The following is a 15388-nucleotide window of genomic DNA, read 5'->3' as shown; positions in this document are numbered from 1 at the left end:
CCGTCGCATCAGGTCGCACTCTCTATTCTGAGAGGCAACTCATCTTCCCCCATTGCCGCTTTGCGTTCCTTTATCTCATCGTCCTCATCCCCAGCCGACCTGTTTTTCAGACCCGGCCTCTTTTCCCAGCCACCGCATCAAGACTTTTACTCCACCAAAATTGTGGGGAACCCATCAACACCAAACCAAACGGAACCGATTGCTGCTCTCAACTTGTCGCCAACCTCCCGATCTCCATCCCTCCCCACCTCCTCCCGACGACGTGGCGCCCGCTCCTTGTGTGACCAGGCGAGGCATCTGCTTCACCGCAAGTGTTTAGCAGGGCTAGCAGCTCTAGGCGATTCGGAATTATTTTTCTGCGGACTGGTTTTGGGCGTCGTTTGCGCTGGAGACCTTTTGCGACTCGTACGAGGAGACATCCATTGCGCGACAGTGCAGATCGACACACATCGGACGCCACGCAGTGATTCGGCTCGATAAGGGACGCTGCAAAACCGCAGCAGCTCGACGTCGCCACCGCTTTTCGGGACGTGTTCGCATCCGGTGAACACTTCGGACTGCTCCGCTCCCCCCGCGATCCACCACCGTACGAGCCGGACCCCGGGGCACGACCCGGCGCCGGAGCCGAAGCCGCATTCGAACCTCGAGCGCCGACGCGCCAAGATCCGCATCCGATCACGACCCGTCACCCCGACAAACCACCGCCATGGCGTCCACAGTAACAAGCGGCTCGCTCGTCTACGAGCGGCGCGTCATCGAGCGCGTCCACAAATACCACTGGCCGGCCGTCCAGCTCAACCTCTGGATGCTCATTATGCTGGTCGCCTCCTGCCTCATCATTGGCGTGTTTGCGACCTTCATCCAGATCCAGCAGGTCCTCCTGCTGCCAATACCATGGTGCGTCCACCTCCCCCCCGCTACACCTCACATCCTCCACCCCATTTCGCATCCTTCTCTCCGCATAAAAGAAGAACAGGTAGCTAACACCACCCTCCTCCTCCCCCCCCCACGCAGGTACTTCCCCTACTACATCACCGTCGCCTCCCTCAACGTAGCCTTCATCCTGGTCCTTCTCTGGCTCATCTTCCAGCGGCGGCTGCTCCCCTCCATCGTCATGATCGGGGGCTTCATCCTGTTCGTGCTGTGGCTGGTCGGCCTCGTCGTCGTCTCCATCCAGCTGTGGGGGCCCGACGGCTCCGTCAGCTCCACCTGCAGCCTCTTCGTCTTCGGCGCCGACCCCCAGCCCACCGGCCAGACCCTCGAGACCCTCGCCTGGCTGCAGCAGCGCGGCATCTGCCAGAGCTGGCAGGCCGTGTTCGCGTTTGGGTTGGTCGGGGCGATTTTCTTGCTGTGGATCATGGTCATGGCTTATCAGGTCTTTGCGGATGATTCGTGATGAGTGATGAGGGGGTGAGGTGGGGTGGTGTTTTTGGCTTTTTGGTGATTTGGGATGCCAAAGCTTCTGTGTTTCTGTCGAGGCACGGGTGTGGTTTGGGGGGCCTATTTACCGTTTTGGGTATTTCCTGTGCTTATTTTGGGATCTCCCGCTGCATGGATAGACGGAGTTGGGCATCACGGAGGCATTTGTGTTGGCTGAATTTGAGCGTCAGCTGGTGTCGGGAGTTTATGACCGACATGTACATTGTATCGAACGAGTTTGGGCCGAAGCAACGACGGGTGGATAACATGGTCATGTTTAATGCAAATCGAGATATTCAGCAATCATGCCTAATGGCAGGGGTATAACAGGACCCTTCAGAACAGTCTATTCAACGCCTGACCTCGAAACGAAACAAAGCGAAACGGGAACAACAGATCCCCAAAGAGCAATATCTGTAAAGAAACACTGACCCCGGACGAATTCTCACTCTCCTAGCAACCTTTGCTTAGTATCCAGCGGCATCTACAACAACTCGTCAGTCACATCCTGACAGGCCCGACTCAAGCAACCGCCTCCCCGGAGACGGAGAGCGACATACCTTGCTGCCGGCCCTTGTACTGCTGCTTAGTGAACTGCTGAGCCGCCAGGTTGGCTCCCTTCTGGGCGTAGGGCTCAAACTTCTGCCCCCGAGGGCCCATCCCGCGGACGGCGACTGCATAGCCACATTAGCAACCAGAACAACCACAACACCCCACCAGATTCCAGCCACCGCGTGAAAACAGAAACACAACCACCCCCAAAAGAAAGAGAGGAAAAAGAGAAAGAGAGAAACCACTCACAATCCGCCGCCGACCCCGCAATAGCCTTGTTCGTCGCCAGACTCTTCAGGTACTCCGCGTCCTGGATGTTGCCGCCCCCGCCGTACTGCTGCGTGTGCTGCTGCTGGGCCTGGAGCGCCGCCGCCGTCGGCTGGTAGCCGACCTTGCCGCCCTGCACGACCTGCTGCACGGGGCGCGGGGCGAAGCCGTTGGCGCCCGTCTTGGACTTTTTGTTCTTGTTGAAGAGGCCGCAGCAACCCATTTTGAGTGTGTGTGTGTGTTTGGTAGAGTGGGAAGGTTTGTTGGTTGGTTGGTATTAGGCTTTCGCGGAACGAGGGAGCGTTGGCTTGGATGGAAAGAGGTTTAGTTGTCGAGAGGGACAAGACTCCGCTTTGTTGGAGGCGGCAGGGTTGTTATACGATTGCATTTCTGTACGAGCTGATTCATGGTGGTTCGGACCTGGTCCTGCGGTGCCTTGCCCTCGCTCTCTCTCAGGCTTCTCTGCTGCGCGAGTGAGACGGGTCCACGGTCTGCGGCCCGCTTCTGGATGCGCAGACCCGTTGACACAAAACCAAGTTTGGATCCGAGTTGGAAATGTTGCGCGAAACCACTTTGTTCAGGGGATCTCCCGGGGCGAATCCCAGAGATGCAACAATACAATTGTGTTCGCTCATATATTAGTGTGTGTGTCTTTACCCATGTTGTCCATTCGCCTTTCTGTCACTAAATTACTCCGGTTCCATAAATGCCAGCCCGATGATGAGGTTGGTCGGGTTGGTCAGCGCAACCCGGCCGAGTGTTTGAGACCCGAATGCGACTGGAGGAGCGGCCAGAATTGTGGCCGGGCTCGGTACCCGGACCCGGGTCGGGGGTCGGGTCTTGGCGTTCTATTTATGGAAGCTTGAATGCGGCGATCGGCCGATCTGACAGGGGTAAGGTTTGAAGCACAACGTGCGTTTAACGAGAAGACTCGACCCAGCTGTCTTGGATGCCTGTTTAATCATCGTGTGTGGCTAGAATCCTCCTTCTGTGGTGGCTTCGCCGGTATCTTCCGTCATTTCGACTCGCTGAGCAGTATGAATGGTGCTTGTTTTGGTTTTTAGGCGCAGCTAAGGGCAGCTAAGGTGAGCGCATTGTTGTCTTCGCACGTACAAAGTACGAAGGGTCTGTACGTGGGGGTGATGGACTTACTACGCCAGGAACAATAAACATTGTCCGGCTCAACTACTTGACCACAAGTAGGCGGATCGACGTAGTCAATAGTTTGCCATTCTCTCAACCAAGTATGGCACTGTTACCAATATGCCCGTGGTGATTGTGAGAATTCGGGATCGAGGCGGTCATCGCTGCTCGTAATTTAGTGCTTCTCATAAACTTGTAACCGCTCTCGGATGCCAAACAAGTTTCCGTAGAAGTTCTGTGCCAAGGGTTTGCCAATATTACATCGCTCCTGCCAGCCTGTGTGAGATCACAATATGTGTGGCAGTCACAATAGAGGGCCTCGAGGGCTCCACAAACTTTGTTCCCTCGAAAACACTCTTTCCCTAGCCAACCATTTGATTGTGTTTCCGGACCAGGTTTGAGGTCGCCTAGATAAACAATAGGCTTGCAGAGATAACAAGGATTTGAGTCATATGGCCACCATGGATGCCATTGTTGTCATGTTTGACAATACAATACCACTTCTCTATTCCCCAGCATTCATCCGATCGGCCCTGGGAACGTATAGAAACCCATGATACATTTCAAGTGATGTGTTCGCGGGGTGCCACCATGACTAGCCTACCTCAAAAGCACGGGTGCCAGCAAACATATCTAACGCTACCTCTGCACATGACGGCTATCCTCGACATTCAACCCTCCCTCAAAGGCATTTCGGCAGTCATACACCAAGCCACGCTGAAGCAGTATATAGTTCATTCACCGTGCCGGTCAGTTACCGGTTACCCGAGTCCTCGTTACTGCCAAAAAACAATAACAACCCCACGACCTGAACCCCCCACCAACCCGTTCCTACTTGAACTTCATCCAGGCATACCACCCACGCAACCGAATTTGCTATCCCTCATCCATACCTCTACTCATTCACTACCTACTTTATTCGGTCCTCTCTACAACATCATAATGGCATTTACCGCATCTACGAAGTGCCAGTGTCTCCCCTCCGACTTTGTGCAGCCTGGAAAGGGCTGCAAAGGGCCCGATGCTTGTGGAGGTCCAGGGAGCGCTGGTGTCGGCGACTACTGCGAAAAGTGCACTGTAAGTTCCAGCTTCTACAGAAACCCTAGGTACCCAGCTTGAAGATTCACCTCGTTCCGATTCTTACATGCAAATCATCTATCCAGGATAACAAATGTCGGCGTCAAGCGATGGAAGCAGTCCAAAAGACGAAGGACGCCCGACGCCCGAGACAGCAAAGGTCGTCCCGTAAGTGCAAGTGCGCCCACGACAATAAAATCGGCTGCAAGTCTCCAGCGCAATGCGCCGTGTTCGACTGTGGAACCCAAGGCTTTTGCCAGTCATGCGAAGTAGGTTGGCTTCCCAGACCTACCTACCCTACCTATCATCTGTTACAGTCTGCTAATAAGTTTGCCCCCCGGTCCGCTACAGAGTCGCGCATGCAGACCACTATACATCAACAATTCCAAGTACTTCAAACAGCTCTCCAACGAAACCGGGCTCTTTATCGCGACTCAAAGGACCGTCGTAAGGCCCCCCGCCACCCAACCAAACCCGCCGGTACCCCCCCTAGCCCAGAGCTACGCCGAGCAGTCGAGCGAACTGTATCACAACCCGGGCAGCCATTCATACCCGCCGATAGCTCCATCCCAGAGCCGCGCGGAGCAGTCGAGCGAACCGTACGGCAACCCGGGCAGTCACTCATACCCACCCATAGCCCCAGCCCACACCGGCAGCTACGCCGAGCCGTCGGGTGAACCATACCGTGACCCGGCCAACCATTCCTACCCGTCGCCGGCCACCGTCACGACCCCCGCAGAGGCAAATTACCTCCAAGCGGCAAATACTTCCAGCCCGTCTCTCGCTTCCAGTAGTCCTGCCGCAGAGCTTTTAACTCACCCCCCATGTGCTTGCCAGCTGGGCTGGCCATGCAACGCTGGTGGGCTTTGCGAGGAGACCATATTTCTGGAGGGTGACTGGTGCGGAATGTGCACGGTAAGTTTCCCCTCGCTCTCCTCCGTTTACTGCATCTTCTAACTTTTTGGCTTTGTAGCTTCTCGACTGCAACCAGTGAGAAGGGTGACCGGGGCCGGGAAAAGCGCTGGTTTTACGGGGTTGGGCGGGAGGGGATCGTTGTTTTGTGGCGATGGTAGGTCTCGTCACGGTGATGTAATAGCCCATGAGGATTGTAGGGGAGGTCGAGAGGTTAGGTAGGTACCTACCTCAAATTTGGACAACGATAATTTCTATGAGCGAGCCGACCTAGCATGATAGGTGTCGCGGAGCTATTAGGGCATGGGAAAATCTGAGCTTTCACAATTCCTTTTTTGGGATAGATTTATAGGCGCCAGCTACCTACCTATGTAGAGTAGCGGTCAGAAGCCATTCCAGCTTACAAAAGCCTGTGACACGTTTTCCCGTGCCCTATTGTAATACAGATCCCAGAACGCCCAGGAAATGGGTTGCCTTTAGCAACCATACCTAGGTAGGAAGCTGATGCTTCTTCTTCCTGAGATTCCTCACGTTTTCTTACCAGTTATTCGCGATATGGACTAACAATGAGGGACTGACAACGGAGCCCATTCACTTCTACTCCGACCCAGAGCACACCCGTAGAGGGGGCCAAGCCACCCGCAACTTCCCATCCACCTTCTTCATCACGAACCCAGCCCAACCCCTCCCGGCGCATCATAAAGCCCCTTATCCTTCGAGTACTCCAAAACCGACATCTCCCCCAACCAAGATACACTACCATCGCCGTGCACACCTCCACTAACCCCCAAGCGGCGCCTCCCGACTAGGCACAGTCGCATATCGCCCTGCAGAATAGTCACCGCTTTCTCCGCGCCGCCTTGCCTGCCGATGTATGAGATGTCCCGCCGGCAGGGTCCCGGGCTGAGGTGTTTGAATCCGTCCGCTTTGGGGAAGGTGAGGCGGAGACAGTCGTGGGTTGTTTCGAAGGCCGACTGGCGGCGGAACTTACGCTCTGGTAGGCACATGAATATTCCTTCCAATATCGCAACCGAGCTGAGTCGATCAGGGGCCAACGTAATGACGTATGCGGCCGGGTGCTTGCTAGCGTGGTAGGGGTTCAAGTCAAAGCAGTATATTAGTGGCGCATCTAATCTGTAGGTTCCAACACCTTGATGGCTCACTTCTTCCCATAAATTTAGGTTGTCACGTTCATTGCATTCTTTTACCTACCCGTGACAGTCACAGGATATACAACTGTTTTAGGGTTTCCAAACCCATAAAGACGAATCACACACCCATGACCATGCCATAATTTGGAGTTGCATGTGAGGCATGCTAGCTTTCAGAGCCACACGCATAGAATGGATGTGTACATAGTTAAATGTCTCTGAACCGAAGTAACCGTGGTCGTGGGTTGTTCGAGGACACCGAGTAAATTATTGCCCCTAAAACTCTGCTATATCGATGACACACAAGATATCCGTTGTGGCCGGATCATACGGACGACGAGCCGGCTTCCCTTTCAACATCAGTCTTAGAAAGCCATTTTCTGAGACAGCGTGGCAGGTAATGTGCGGGTGCCTACTTCCTAGGCGTAAGGACGAGAAGAAGGGCTTTGAGTATAAGTTGGCGGGTTTCGCATTCTGTAGCCTTATGACTACGCGGCTGTGATATGCTCATCCTCAAGCCGAAACTAAGATTCAACCCATCCCGATTAGTAAACTCACTTTACACACTTGACTGTCGGCAAGGCCCTCCTTACGGGTATACATAACGAGCCCCAACTTCAAGAACCATGTGGAGCCAACCGTGCCTCTGGACAGGTACATTATCATACTAGGTACTGTAAAAACCCATACTGCACAAAAATAGCAAGCCTCAGCAGTAGGTTTTACTGCGATGGATGTGTGCGTCTTTTCTTTGACTCTTATTTTTTATATTCAATAAAATTAACTCGGTTTTCCGCTCCAGAACAGCACATGCTTTAACAACAGCGGCGTTGCCTCTTCTATACTAACCTTTCCTGTTTGATATCTTCAGAATGGCCATTGAAACTCGGCACATATCCGCCGGCAGACACCCACCTTCCCGGGCCGAGGAGCATCTACAAAATCGTGCAAATGCCATAGGTTATTCTCGTTCTGCAGGTCCGTAGGTCAAGGAAGAGAGTGGGAGAGGGTCGCTCGTACTGATGGCGGTTATTTTTATACCTGCTGGGTGGGTTTCCTCCCTGATGGGCGGCCAGCCTCTACCCGCTGAATGACTTGAGGAAGTATGAGGCTAACACTTCCCTACATGCCGAGCTCTCGGAGTGCGAACGACCTTCACCTCTGCCCCGTTCTACCCTTCCTGATACGACATCGCATGGCTGCCCTTCTAGTTCGTCCACTACCGCTGTCGGCGCGGATCTTCCCACCACCAGCCCAGGTCTCACGGAGAGTGCATCGCCGAGATCGTGCCTCTGCGTTGCATACACTCTGTTGTGCAAAGCCAATTGTCTTCGGAGCATCTCCCAAAATGAGACCTATTGTGTCAACTGTAGAGTAAGTTCGCCTACCCATTTTCTCTAGAGTCATTGAGTGTATTCGACCAAGGTACCTCGTGGTTATTGACAATGTTCATAGCTGGCCTGCCATTAAAGCGGTAAAGGAGGTTATGGGCAAGCTTTGATAGCGCCGAACCTAGATTGCAGTGTTATTTCACATTCTCAGAGTACAACCGTGGTCTTAGGCTGTCAGGTCGTCAACGCAGTCGTCGGAATTAACACAAAGGTGCCTAGTAATCCATGTTTCTGGTTCTTACATCTTCCCGGTCCCACTCTGGAGGTTGTCTTCCCGTAAATAGTGAAAGATTCATGTACGAATATGTATGGTGCCGCTCCTAGTCTCCATGGCTGTGTGAGGTGAGGTGGTTGTGTAACTCCCTCGGTTGTGCTTCAGGTCAGAGTTTATGTTTCGGTGCAAGCTCCGGCGAGGAATCCCATTGGATCAATGTTGGGCGTTGGAGCAACCCGCGGCAACGGACCAGGGCGACGGTGGGGTTGCGCACGGACCCGAAAGCGACCAGACCGGAGGATTTTGGGCGTCTCGACCACTCTGGACCAGAGCCAGCAGCCGAGCGTCGAAAGCGCGACAAACTCCCAGGATTCAAGCCAAGGTGCGATTCAAGCTCAACAACGCAGGCCTCGAGACCCCAACCGCGCATTATTGGTCTCCAACCACTGGACCGCATACTATGCCTTACAGACAGAGGCTTCTAGATGCTCGATTCAATTGACCATGAAACCCTGACGACCACACGCCCCCAACAATTGGCTTATGTCCTTGCGCATCCGCATCCGCCCAACCCTGCTACTGCGCTTTCCACAGTCCGAACCACCCCTCCGACCCCCAACGGCTGCTCCAACACGCCGACATGGACGACCACAACGAGGGCCGCCAGCCCGCTTCCCGACCATCCACCGCCCGAAAACTAGATCCTGATGACGAGACTGCATCCCCCTCAAAACACGATGTCGAGCAACACCGCCCTACCGCCAACCCCAACTCCCTCAGGCCCGAAAATATCCCCTTGCTCCACCCACCTTCCCTCGCCGCCCCCGAAAGCAGCTACCTCGAGAGCCCCAGTATGAACCTGAGGCACTCCGACTCCCAAGCCGAGATTATCGTCCGCCAGCACCTGCAAGATTTCGAGTCGAGCTTCACCGCCCCGCCCTCGCCCCTCCCGACCACCAACAACGGCCTCGACGACACCTTCGCTTTCGACTCTCCCTCCAAGAAGCCTGCCCCTGAACGCGCTGCTCCGGACGCTGACGAGTCGGCCGACCAGTCGCAGGTGCTGCCCACGTTAAGCCGCACCGTATCCAGCACATCATACGCCCCCGATGAGTCTAGCCCGCAACCATCCGCTGCAGACCGATCCACGGGAAATGTCGGGAATGGAACGGCGTCCCTGGAGGCATTCTCATCGTCACCGACAGCTGCAGCCACAGCGAGGTCCATATCGCGGGCCGTCTCACGGGCAGCCTCGGTCCGGAGTGTAGCCAACCACGAACACAACGAGTCCACCGCAGAGCAGCAGGGGCAGGACCAGTCATTTGACGACTCCTTGTTGCAACCCGCTTCCGATGCTTCAATGTCACAAGCTAGCCAGGAATACAGCCGAGAACACAGCCAGGAGCGGGCTTCAGCCGACGCAGGGCAGACGCCAGGCCAGTCGCTGAAAAACTCCAAGCCCCCAAAGTACTTGCGGAGTCGAATCGGGAGCCAGCGTTCCTCTGTCTCGTCCCTCCACACGGATACCGAAAGTGACACGACCGTAGGAATGGGCGCCGACTATGCCCTCCAGTCAGGCGGCGCTGTACCTAGCCTGGGAATGCCGCGGAGCTTTAACAATCCCCTGTCCAGGTCCATCAGTATGGGAAGCATGGCCAGTGGTATTGAGAACCTCCACGAGTCTTCCGGTCCCGCTTTTGGCCAGCTCGAGACCCTAGACGAGGTCGACGTGAGCATGTCACCCCAGCCCGAGCCACGCCACGACCAGAGCCGGGGGCTACTACAAACACCGAAACCAACCAAGAAGGCACCGCTCGCCCCGCCAACAGACACGGTTATTGCCCGTCATGTTCGCGATGTGCAAGTCCCGGAATCATTGGCCAAGGAGTACAAGAATCGGGGAGGGCTGATGACCCCAGCACGGCCCGGAACCTCGGACACAGGCGCGTTCGGAACCTCCACGGCGAGCCGCCACGGCAGGAGCCTGACCCTCAAAGAGCAGAGCAGTACCATTGAGCGCCTAAGCAAGGAGAACTTTGACCTCAAGCTCAAGGTCATGTTCCTGAGTGACCGCCTAGACAAGCTCTCCGAAGAAGGTATTAAGGAGATGATCTCGGAGAACGTGGAGCTCAAGACAGGGTTGGCCGTGCTGCAACGCGACAATAAGGTCCTTCGCCGCCGCGTCAAGGAACTCGAGAAGCAGGCCAAGGACGAGGAGAACCGCCCAGGGACAGCTAGGAGCGCCCAGTCCGATGACGAGCAGAGTGCCGCGTACGACCAGGAGGCCCAAGACCGCGAGGAGGAGCTCATCTACCTTAGGGAGCAACTAGAGGAGCACATCACCGAAATCGAGCGACTTCGAAACGAGAACTTGAACAAGGAGGCTGAAAAGCGCCGCATGGCCGAAGTGGTGCGGACGCTAGGGGAGAAAACGGGAGAGCGGCTCGGCGAAGATTTCGAGCGCCAGGAGGAAGCCGACGTCTGGAAGGACTTGCTCGAGCAGGAGACCGCTAGGAGGGAGCAAAGCGACGAAGACAACCGCCGCCTGCGTGACGAGATCTTCCGGATGAAGCAGGAGCTCGCGGCCCAGTCGGGCGCCGGGTCGCTGCATCCGATGCATCACACCACAAACATCTACAATATCACGAAGAAGTCTCGCGAGCGGGCCTTGTCGGCCGCCCGGTCAGGCGCATCGGTATCCGGAGATCCGGACGCTAACGGGCCCATGAGTGTCGGCAGTACGCTGGTTGACGAAATTCGACGGGAGAGCGAACAACTCCGCCACGAAAATGCCGAGCTCCGTCGTGAAGTCGGTGCTCAGACGTCCATGCTGACGTCGAGAAATCGCGAGAAGGACCGGTTGTACCAGGAGATTGAAGATCTCAAGATGGCCCAGCGACGTGGCGGCCCCGCCCCGTCTACCATCGACAGTCTACTGGAGCGGTCGGCGTCTCGCGCGGGGGTTCACGAACGCTCGCAATCTAGGGCGAGTGGCGGCACGCGGGCGACCAACACAGCTGTTGATGATGCAGACGTCGAGGAGCTCGAGAACAGGATGGCAGACTTGCGGGATAAAAACAACGACCTCAAATTGCAGAACCAAGACTTGCAACGAGAGCTCGATGGTTGTATGGAGGACTTTGAAGCGGCCGTCGAGGCGAAGAAGCAGGCCGAGGAACTGGTTGCGGCGCTACAAGAAGATCTCGAGACGGCTATGAATGACCTGATGGCGTTGCAGGCCGAGCGGGATGAGGCCCTGCAGGAACATTCCAACCTCGAGAATGAGTTTGATTCTTTGAGGAAAGAAGCGCAGGAGGAAATCGACGCGCTTGAGGGCGAAGCAGACCAACGCACGGCCGAAATCGAACGACTGCAGCTCGACCTCAACGACCGCACCGAAAGCTTCGACTCCCTCCAAGCCGAGATGCGCAAGATGAGCGAGGGCCTGGTCAGGCTCGAGGACGAACAGGAGTCAAAGCTGCGCAGGATACAAGAACTCGAACAAGAGCTCGGGGACGCTAACAAAGACCTCGAAGACCTGGAGGCGAAGCTCCTTGAGGCTAACGACAAAGCCAACCGTCTCTCGGTCCAGCAGGAGTCCAGCCAGGGCGAGATCGCGTTCCTGCGCGAAGAACAAGAGACCGACAAGATCCGCATCGGCGACCTGGAGGCCGCGTTCGCTAACGCCGAGCAGTCTCTACGGGAGGAGAAGGAGCGCGCGAGGGAGCTGGAGCAGAGGCTCGCGACCGAACGGCGGCAGCGCGAGATCGTGGCCAACCGCGAGAAGGAGGAGGTCCAGCAGTTTGTCAACGAACTGAACAAGGAGGCGTCAACCGCCAAGGATGAGTCGAGGCGGCTGCGGAAGAGCCTGACGAGCAGGGAGGTGGAGGCGACCGAATGGAAGGAGCGGCTTATCGAGCTGGAGAATAACCTGCGTGAGGCGCTTGGTGACTTGAGCGGGACTCGGTCGAGCCTCCTCAAGGTGAGTTTTCTTGGTAGCCGCCAAACTATTCTCAAGCTAACTTTCCAGTCCATCGCAAAACTCCAACGCGACCTCGAGAACACGGTACGCGACCTCGACACGACCAAGTCGTCGCTCGTCAAAAAGGACCACGTCATCAAGCAACGCGATGCCCTACTCGAGTCGCACGCCCTTGAGTTACGCAAGATGGGCGAGATGCTGGATAAGGAACGGCAAGGCCACCGCAACGTTAAGCACCAGTTCGAGACCTTCCAAAAGACGCACCAGCACGTCACCCGCACTGTCAGTTCCCAGGACCAGCGCATCGTGGAACTGGAACAGGCCAAGTCACACGACAAGAAGCGCCTCTCGCAGCTCGAAAATACCTTCAAAGACCAACTCACCGAGCGCAACAATCTGCTACTCATTCTTTGGACCCGTCTCTCCGCGCTCTGTGGCACCGACTGGGCCCATGACAACAGCCTCATTAACGGGCGCGCCCTGCCTAGCCTCGAGGCCGTCGCCACCATGCTCCCCGGCTTCAGTAAAAACCTTCTCGCCGCCGTTAAGACGATCGAGACCATGGTTGGCAACTTCCAAGGCAAGATCAAATTAGTCGAAAAGGACCTCTGGCGGGAATACCAAACGCTGGAGAGCCACCTCGACCAGCGCACCAAGAAACTCGACCGTCTCGAGGCAATTGTCCGCAACGGCATCGTGACAGGTCAGATCAACCCGCATTCCAACAGCGAAGCCCAAGCCCGACTCGTCCGGCTAGAAGACGCGTACCGGCAGCTCAAGGTAGAGAACCACACGCTCCGCGCCGCAGCCGACGCCCGGCGGGCGGCATACGCCGCCGCAGAACACAACGGCGGCCTCGACTCCCCGGGCGGCAGCCCGTCCCCGTCGGTGCCCACGGGCCCGAAAGCGAAGTCCAGCCAGAGCAGGATCCCGAAATCGGGCAGCAGATCCGCACTCTCCAGACCAGTAACATCAAACAGTCAAACAACCCCGTCGCGCAGCACGAGCCAGCACTACTTCAGCCAGCACCACTCCAGACAGAGTCTCGCTGCCCCTGGGGCAGACGACATCGGGGTAGCCCGGTCGCGGGGCACCAGCCCAGCCACGCCAATTAGGACAAGCGGCGGAGGCGACGACGACGACACCCTCACGCTCCCCACCCCCACCCAAGCGTCCCACTCCCACCAGGAACGCGGCCGCGACCGAAGCAGGGGCCGGAGTACCAACCCCCCCAACACCCACCACAACAACCACCATCACAACAACCCCTCCTCCACCACCTCCTCCACCGCCCTCGCCACATCAACAACCACCTCCTCCACCACCCTCTCCAACAGCAACAACAACACCCCGACCACCTCAACCCCCACCGCCGGCGCCCTCGCTAACACCGCAGGGTCTGGGTCTGGTGGCGGTGGCGGTGGTGGGGTGGTCGACACCAAGTGGATGCTGCGGCTGCGGGATCTCGAGTACAAGCTGAAAGCGGAGCGGGAGGGCCGGATCATGGACCGCGGGGAGGCGATGAAGCGGATTAGCGCGAGCGAGGATGAGAATGCGGCGTTGAGGGAGAATTTGGAGAGGGAACGGGAGCGGAGGAGGGCGGGGAGGTAGTCTTTTTTTTTGTTTTTTGTGGGGGGGGGGGGGGGGGGGGGGGTGTGGCGGTGGTCGGGGTGGGTTTGGGGGAGGAGGTGATGGTTTGGGGTGGGTAGGTAATGGTTTGGGGTGGGTAGGTGATGGTTTGGGGTGGTAAGTCAATCAGTCTTGGTTGGGGGGGTAGGAGGTGGGTAGTGGGTCTTGGTCTTGAAGCGGGAGACACCTAGGCGGTTGCCTTCTAGGTCGGAAGCATGGAATGGGCGGTGCAGAGCGGGCGTCGAGGACTTGGGTGTACTTCTTAGGTTGTGGCGGCGCGGCTTTCCAAGGGTGGTGCGTTGGAGGGAGTTTTTGGGCTATGCGATTACTACTATACCATTAGGACGAGGCATGAGATGAGAGATGGAATATCCTTGTCCGTTAGCTATGCCCTGACAATTGTCCGGGTCTTGGTCTCTTTTTTTGCAATGGTGCTAAAAAAGAAGAGACAAAAACATACAACACCGAGGATTCGCTGGTCGTCACCGACCCAACTACTAGTTCAGCGGTCGCCAGTTTAACTAGGGGAGAGCGGACGGGATCCCGTGCTTTCTAGCGCCTATGGTCGTATGTGCTTGTTACTTTTGCAAATTGACATGATATTGAGGTAGTTTGCCGTTGGCCTGGAGTTGGCGCCACAATGAGTATCAACCCTAACCCCAAAACGTCCGCTTTGATGCTTAAGGGTAGTTGTATGATGTATCCCTCTTGATGCCTTTGCTGCGCGCTTTTGCTGGTTGTATCTTTGAGTGTATATGAAATTGTTCGTGGTAAACCTTTTTACCTAAGTAATGAAAGAAATGTTGAGTTTCGTCACCTAATAGTCTCACTTACCTAGAGATCTTTTCCCTCCTATTTAGTCCCCCCCCGAACCCTTTATGGCAGCCTCAGGGGACTAGCAACATGGTCTATAATCATGTATATTATCAATGCCCACTCGAAATATTGACGGGGTAATTCCACTGCCTGTCTATCAAGTACCTAGTCCAAGTTTCAAGCATGGTTATTGACTTGGCTCGAACCCGTTAACACATTCACACCCCAACGACTCTAGAACTTATATTTACTTATTTTGTTTCACAACTTCCGGTCTTAATTGTTTGTTTTCTCGCGGTGAGTAAACGAGACTTGCAAGAAGGTCTCTCTCAGGCGGCAACCAGGCGAGCCTTTCTCGTCTTTTACGTCCGTGATCAGTGCTCATGGCCTCACTGCATGTTATTGCAAGAAAAGGGTGAACTACAGCTTCCTCCATCAGAGGCACACACCGTGTTGGTACTTGCCCGGGAAACCAGGCTGTCGAAGGGTATATACATCAGAGCACTGCATAACCTGCAATTATTCTCCGCTTCCTTCCCGGCAGCGGGAGGCTTCTCAACCCTGTGTGAAGTTGAGTGAGCAATGGCTAGGGAACTGGGGCCAAACGCAGTTGCACCTCACTACTGGTAGTCTTCAGCGACTGCTAGAAGGAACCCAGAAGAACGAACTTCTTAGATCTCACGCATTTACTCTCTTTCCTGCCTGGCCACTGGTCGCTCCTTACTCTCCCACTGGGTTCTTCCTTCTTCACTTCCCACCACCACACATTTCGAGTGCGGCTAGCTACTTCTGTTTAAGAGAAGAGAGGTATGTATTACAACCACCGTAATATTCA

The 15388-nt window shown here is 55.8% G+C and overlaps 4 protein-coding genes across 4 annotated transcripts; 3 read left to right on the top strand and 1 right to left on the bottom strand.

Annotated features, from left to right (window-relative positions):
- Positions 1-312: 312 nt before the first annotated feature.
- Positions 313-1463, top strand: B0H64DRAFT_63892 (uncharacterized protein). Its single transcript, XM_062808549.1, has 2 exons — positions 313-897; positions 1015-1463. Exons 1-2 carry the CDS (start codon positions 707-709, stop codon positions 1394-1396), a joined length of 573 nt encoding a protein of 190 aa, XP_062653640.1. The 5' UTR covers positions 313-706; the 3' UTR covers positions 1397-1463.
- Positions 1464-1795: 332 nt separating this feature from the next.
- On the bottom strand, positions 1796-2461 carry B0H64DRAFT_479370 (uncharacterized protein; the record flags this gene model as incomplete). The annotated part of the gene is made up of 3 exons (XM_062808299.1): positions 1796-1903; positions 1980-2093; positions 2221-2461. 3 exons carry the CDS (start codon positions 2459-2461, stop codon positions 1887-1889), a joined length of 372 nt encoding a protein of 123 aa, XP_062653639.1. The 3' UTR covers positions 1796-1886.
- Positions 2462-4323: 1862 nt separating this feature from the next.
- Positions 4324-5452, top strand: B0H64DRAFT_453050 (uncharacterized protein; the record flags this gene model as incomplete). Its single annotated transcript, XM_062807221.1, has 3 exons — positions 4324-4458; positions 4849-5373; positions 5432-5452. 3 exons carry the CDS (start codon positions 4324-4326, stop codon positions 5450-5452), a joined length of 681 nt encoding a protein of 226 aa, XP_062653638.1.
- Positions 5453-8469: 3017 nt separating this feature from the next.
- On the top strand, positions 8470-13742 carry B0H64DRAFT_436884 (uncharacterized protein). Its single transcript, XM_062806210.1, has 2 exons — positions 8470-12108; positions 12157-13742. Exons 1-2 carry the CDS (start codon positions 8767-8769, stop codon positions 13717-13719), a joined length of 4905 nt encoding a protein of 1634 aa, XP_062653637.1. The 5' UTR covers positions 8470-8766; the 3' UTR covers positions 13720-13742.
- Positions 13743-15388: the final 1646 nt, after the last annotated feature.

This window comes from Chaetomium fimeti, assembly GCF_033439085.1.
Source record: "Chaetomium fimeti strain CBS 168.71 chromosome Unknown B0H64scaffold_15, whole genome shotgun sequence".
Lineage (NCBI taxonomy): Eukaryota > Fungi > Ascomycota > Sordariomycetes > Sordariales > Chaetomiaceae > Chaetomium > Chaetomium fimeti.
This window is presented reverse-complemented; position numbering and strand designations above follow the sequence as displayed.

Excerpts from the sequence above, each read along its gene's own strand:
- B0H64DRAFT_436884 (XM_062806210.1), top strand. The coding sequence starts at position 8,767 with ATGGACGACCACAACGAGGGCCGCCAGCCCGCTTCCCGACCATCCACC. Across the intron at positions 12,109-12,156 it reads CTCGGTCGAGCCTCCTCAAG|TCCATCGCAAAACTCCAACG; the intron begins GTGAGTTTTCTT and ends CTAACTTTCCAG.
- B0H64DRAFT_63892 (XM_062808549.1), top strand. The coding sequence starts at position 707 with ATGGCGTCCACAGTAACAAGCGGCTCGCTCGTCTACGAGCGGCGCGTC. Across the intron at positions 898-1,014 it reads CTCCTGCTGCCAATACCATG|GTACTTCCCCTACTACATCA; the intron begins GTGCGTCCACCT and ends CCCCCCACGCAG.